The 5,898-nt window shown below is 40.4% G+C and overlaps 2 protein-coding genes across 2 annotated transcripts; both read left to right on the top strand.

Moving 5' to 3' along the window:
- Positions 1–612: 612 nt before the first annotated feature.
- LOC125314624 lies at positions 613–1,187 on the top strand. Its single transcript, XM_048277417.1, has 2 exons — positions 613–834; positions 1,048–1,187. Exons 1-2 carry the CDS (start codon positions 615–617, stop codon positions 1,185–1,187), a joined length of 360 nt encoding a protein of 119 aa, XP_048133374.1. The 5' UTR covers positions 613–614.
- Positions 1,188–1,527: 340 nt separating this feature from the next.
- Positions 1,528–3,768, top strand: LOC115753852. The gene is made up of 5 exons (XM_030692681.2): positions 1,528–1,668; positions 1,870–2,043; positions 2,474–2,726; positions 3,070–3,171; positions 3,443–3,768. Exons 2-5 carry the CDS (start codon positions 2,012–2,014, stop codon positions 3,704–3,706), a joined length of 651 nt encoding a protein of 216 aa, XP_030548541.2. The 5' UTR covers positions 1,528–1,668; positions 1,870–2,011; the 3' UTR covers positions 3,707–3,768.
- The last annotated feature ends 2,130 nt before the right edge of the window (positions 3,769–5,898 follow it).

Raw genomic sequence — 5,898 nt, 5'->3', positions numbered from 1 at the left:
GATCCAACTCAATTTCTTTCTTATTTAATATTTCGTCGATCTTGTCTTAGATTTTTAGATCGTCCTTATTTGCAAACAAACTACAGCCAGCACACGATATAAAATACATAAAAAAAAGAAGAAGAGAAATTTCGACATGGGATTATCGGAAAATTTTTACGGCCGGACCCCGCAAACTCTCCTGGTTCCTAGGAAATCAGTTACAGTGAAAAAAAATGAAGAATGGTGCAGGAGAAGTTAAAGCGCTTGACGGGAAGTTACGACAAGAAGTTACGTTAACGACGCTCTCAAGCTGTCTTATTAACTTCTTTCGATATGTCTGTATGGTGGCGGGGGGACACAAATCCTTTTACAAGAGCGGGGGAAACAAGAAAACCAAAAACCTAACAAAACCCTAACTGATGAGACGAGCCACTGGCGTCCTCAATACGTCCAAAACTGCCCAACAAAAACGCTGGAGATCTAGAAGAAGGAACCTAGAAAAAGAATAATACCAGAGAGAAGGCGGAAAGAAAGAAAGAGAGAAGCCTAAGCTTGGTGCAGATCCTTGGTGCGCATCCTGTCTCGATCGCACGCGCAAAATCTTCGTGAGATTGAGGAGCTGACGACGGGCGATGGTGAGCTTGAGAGGGAACAACAACAATGTGGTGGCGGCGAGGGCAGAAGGCGAAGGTGGTGGTAGGGAAAGATTGATAGCGGTTGCGATCGACAGGGACAAGCCCAGCAGATATGCTCTCAAATGGGCCATCGAAAACGTCGTCTCCTCCTCGAACCAGACCCTCAAGCTTGTTCACGTCAAGAGTCGGCCTTCAACATCCCTTCTTCCATTTCCAGGTTTCTCTCTCTCCCTCTCGAAGTTTAATCACTCCTGATGGATACGACACACCGATCTTCTCTGATTGAATGTTTTCATGAAATATGAGCTACAGTAAAGGTGGAAAAAAACGGTCGAGAAGTCTAATTATTGTCCGAATACTACAAAAAATTAGTGTTTTGCTTATCTTCTTCAATGTTTTTTGGCATTTATTGGTTCATATTTTGGTGCAGCCTGGTCGGAAGAGACGCAACCCGATGCTCAAACAGCGGAGCTCTTCCTTCCCTTCCGCTGCTATTGCTTGCGGAGACATGTGCGTTTCCACTTCCTAACCTTCCATTCCTATCCAAAACAGTTTGAAAAACTTGAATGAACCATTAGACTTCAGATTTTACCTTGCATCTAGCACTAGTCGATAATATTTTCCTCCATGAACAGGTCATTAACATAATTTCTCTGACGATTTCTGTTTTTCTATGGGTAGAGACCATATTGTTCTATTACTATTGCTTGTGAAAGTAGCTTTTTTGAAAACCTTAATTAATCTAGGTTGAATGAAAAGTCTTTTTGTAGTCTTTAAGCTAACACCGTTCTTGTAAGTACAATTTCTAGCTTCGGATAAAGAAGGTTCATTTCGATTTTCGGTTTTATACTTCAAAACAACATGCTCTTTGTCTTTCATTGTATTAGTAGCAGCATTGCTTATTGTCCTCCAATTTTGACCTTTGACAGGTACAAAGTGAAGTTGTTGTACTTGAGGATTCAGATGTAGCAAAGGCTTTAGTTGAATATGTCTCAAGACATGCAGTCGACACTCTGTTACTCGGAACGGCTTCAAGAAACAGCTTTTCTAGGTACTTTTGCAATCCCCCTCATGTTTCAACATTGCCCCTCCATTGCAAACAATACAACATGAAACAATGAGATTATCTGATCGATAGTGTGCCGGTCCCCGTAAGAATTTTCGAAATTCTCGCAATACTTTATTGAAGCGAGCAGTTGTTCGTGACGGGTTAAAAACCTTCCTCTATTATATTTGTGTGATCTTCTTTCAGATTATTCAAGGGTACAGATATACCAAACACCATCTTGAAGTACACACCGGACTATTGCAACGTTTACGTAGTGGGCAAAGGAAAAGCTGTATCAGTCCGGTCTGCCACTCGCCCCGTCCCAAACTTGGTGACAATTGAGGAGATGGCACAACTCGATACGCTTAACCATTCGAGGTAAAGATTTTGCCATCATAATTCTTTGAGCAAATGCGACATATGTGCACTTAACGCGCTCTATAAATACATATCAGGCCAAAAAGCAAATTCATGAGATCTGTAGGAAAGGTAGTTTAGAGTGTTTATATATTTGCACACACTTAAGGAAACTAATGCAATTTAGACATTTCAAAATGTTTAAAAGACAAAATCCAATTTCTTGACAACTGATGATGGTGGAAAGGCACGGCAGATTGAACTAGTGTATTTTAAAATGACGCTTGAAATTAATGTGTCTTTAACTCAAGGAATTTGATACATAGATTAAAGGTGATGATGCAAAATCATTGACCACTCCTAGTTATAGACATCATGCCAGATTTTCTTACCATAGTTTAAGGCTACTGATTAGTATCTTAACAATCATGAACTCTGGACGCCTGAGCAGCGGGACGTACGATGAACTCTCTACCTGTGAGAATGATTTCTCCCGTCCAAACTCGGGGAGACTGAGCACCGACAGCAGTTTCCTTTCCTTCTATGAAGATCTGGGATTGGGACGCATGAGCGATTCTTCGGTGAGCTTACATTTTGAAGATGACGAAATGTCCTTGCAGTCAAGCACGTTCCAATCCGCTTTGGCACACGAGTCAGCGATGCAAGATGGTGAAGGGTCGATGTCGCAGTCACCGTGTCTCGCTGTAAGGAACATTTCCATGTTTATATGCAACTCAAATTTATTGACGATTTGGGAATGAACAATGAAACAAACACTCGGCTACAGCTCGTGTAAAAAGCTATAACCCGCATGGCCATCTTTCATTTCTCTTGGCGACTTGATTGGTGCATTCATCATCGGTTCTTTGACTACATAGCTGAATGAACCTAGCATGAAAATTTAAACAGAAGAAATCATTGCCTGAAATACGTAGTAGCCTCAAGGGCAACATGGTCTATCAAACACCTAAGCAATTTTCCTTTATTCTGTGCAAATATATACGCGCGTTTAAGTTATCTGGTTAATTGGCTATATGAAATATGCAGGAAGCAGTGGAAGAAGAAATGTTAAGGACCAAATTGGAGCTCAAGAGGACGATAGACCTGTACCATGCAGCCTGCAAGGAAGCAATCCGAGCGAAGCAGACGGTAATTAAGAGTTACAAATCGCATGTCTATTTTCAAATTTTGTCCAAGGTTCGGTAAATACTATAGGGCTGGTGATTCTTGTTCACATGAAGAATTCAGTTTATTTACATGAATCACGTGGAATCGGTAGTCTTTCGTCAATATAGGATAAATTTTAGAGCATTGGATCTAGTAACAACTTCATCCATGCTTCTGTTATTATTCTAGCTGACATCAAAATAGCTGATCTCGCTTTATTTTGCAACTGTCATGCGGCCACGGCAATTTGCAGGTGAGGGACTGTCACAAATACCAGAACGAACTGGAGAAGAAGTTGCAGGAAGCACGTTCATCGGAGCAAGCCGCATTGGCAGCGATGGAGAAGGAGAGAGAGAAATGCAAGATGGCAGCAAAGGCTCAGCGACTGACCGGCGAGGAGGTGGGGAAGAGATTGGATGCCGAGAAAAAAGCGTACAAGGAGGTTGAGTACTGGAGCTTGTTCCACATAATGGTGGTTTTGATATTCTTCTATGTCTATTTCATCTATTTGAATTGACTTATATGTCAAAGGGCTGGTTCACTTGTCATATTAGGACATGAATGTTTTGCTGAACGAACGTTGGGTTCAGACTGTCTTCATAAGACAAGATTAAGCAAAAAAGGATGTTGGTTAGGGCTGGTCTGGTTCATTCAATTGATGATAAGCAACCCCCAAGAAAACTGGATTTTGTAGCAACAAGTTGACGTACGTGTACTGGTTGGGAATGTTCCTGATCATGATGGTGGTGCGATCACCACCCTCGTCAATCGGCACGACTGGCTTCTTCCTGCTCCCCACCATGTCTCAGGGCTCCACAATGAAGGGGTTTCGGGATTGTCAAAACGCAGTGGAATATATTTATAAATCGAAACCCTAAACAGGATCCAAGCGTATATTAAAATTAATAGGAGTTCAAGACATACCTTTTGCGGATTGAAGATAAATTGACAATCGTTTGTGTCTGGATTAGCGCCCCAAGTATTGCGCCTCTATCGGTATCCACACACACGAACCGAAGTCTCGAATGATCCAAGTTCTAGCTTACAGATCTTGGAGCTCCTCTTGCTTGATTACCTTTGATCTTTGAGACTCTCTCAAAGATCTCAAAACAGAGAACGATTCTCTATATTTTTCTCCTTCGGAATAAGACTCTCTTAATTTACTTCATAGTTTTTAGGGTTTTTCCACATTTATACATAGCCTCAATATTTACGCGTAATAAAAGAAGTGGAGTCGGGCGATTCGTTGCCCGCCAAACCATCTATCTCCAATCGTGCATTTAATTGTTATCTCATAACGTGCACGATCGCGTAAATATTTAGAATAGGAGAATAAATTAAAATTTACTTCTTAGGTAGATCAAGGCGCATAAAAAATATGAACTCGGTTCGCTTTTGTGTGCGACCCTATAGGTTCACTAAACATTAGCAGTGTGCTCAAAACTCTTTTGGGCCTACAAGTCATAAGCGGTCTCTAGCAACACATTATGACTACCTAAATATAATGAAGGTCGTTTTTCGACACAACCTAATCCACAACTAATGTTAGAGTATCAATCTTGATTAGTTCCTAGGGCAGACTGCTAACACACAATCCTTGGGTGCTTGTGAATATCAGTTGTCATTTCAACGCTGCAACAGTACTCCGTTTCGGTTGGCAATCTTCCAAATCATCTCTGCCGAACTCGGCCAAGACGCCTGGTATTTTTTTTTTTTTTCTAGTTTTTCAAGTTTCGAGAAGCCATTTTTATCGGCCACCATCTTCGCTAAGCCATCCCCGAAGCTTTGTATATCCATGCCACGGGTTGGGCGGTGACGAAACAAGCTCAAGCTTTCCATAGAACCACCGTGGCCGAGAAAGCGCAGATTTTTTCCTTCACTTACAGACCAAAAGTACTTCGATATTGCCCAGTACATTCGAGCATTAATTAGAGTCATCGTGCATTTAGCTCATCTATTATGCATCATGTACCAAAGTCCCAAACCGTTATATTTCATTGCTTTAATGACGTGGTGTGACATAGTATTTGTGGTGATTTTTTTTTTTTTAAATTATGGTACTTGGGCAATCAATTGACAATTATGATACTCAAATTAATGTTGTTTGGAACTTATGACACTCGAATGACTGAAAAGCAAAAATTATTACATTTAAGTGAGCGTAGTATGAAATCGATGACTAGGCTCGAACTAGACTTAAAGATGATAACCACGGTTCACTCAAATTAGTCGAGGCAAGGTAAAAAGAAGAATATAGTGATATTCTCTATTTTCATTTTCTCAATTTCGCTCGCTGTGTTCAAGCTTATATTTCATCAAGTCCCCGATATTTGATTCACATTGAAATCTCACATCATGTTTGTTTAGGGAAAATTGTTCAATCAGTCTTAAACCTATTATATGGATGTCAATTTATTCATAAGCTTTCTAAATTTTGCCAATTTAATCCTAAATCTTTGCAAGAAAATTCCAATGGAGTAATTCCAACCAAATTCTATGTTAAAATTGTGCCCCAAGTAGGATGGCCATCGATGACTAGGATGCCACGTCAGCGGTTTCCAGGGAAAATTGACCGGAAGGACCATGGTGAAATTTCGAGTAAAGATTTAGGACCATATTGGTAAACTTGAAAAGTTTAGAACTTAATTGACATTCACACAATAAATTGAAAATTGATAGTATAATTTTCCGCATTTGCTCAATTCTTGT

The sequence above is a fragment of the Rhodamnia argentea genome, chromosome 4, assembly GCF_020921035.1.
Source record: "Rhodamnia argentea isolate NSW1041297 chromosome 4, ASM2092103v1, whole genome shotgun sequence".
Lineage (NCBI taxonomy): Eukaryota > Viridiplantae > Streptophyta > Magnoliopsida > Myrtales > Myrtaceae > Rhodamnia > Rhodamnia argentea.
The sequence above is the reverse complement of the archived record's forward strand: the minus strand, read 5'-3'. Positions and strand labels throughout refer to the sequence as shown.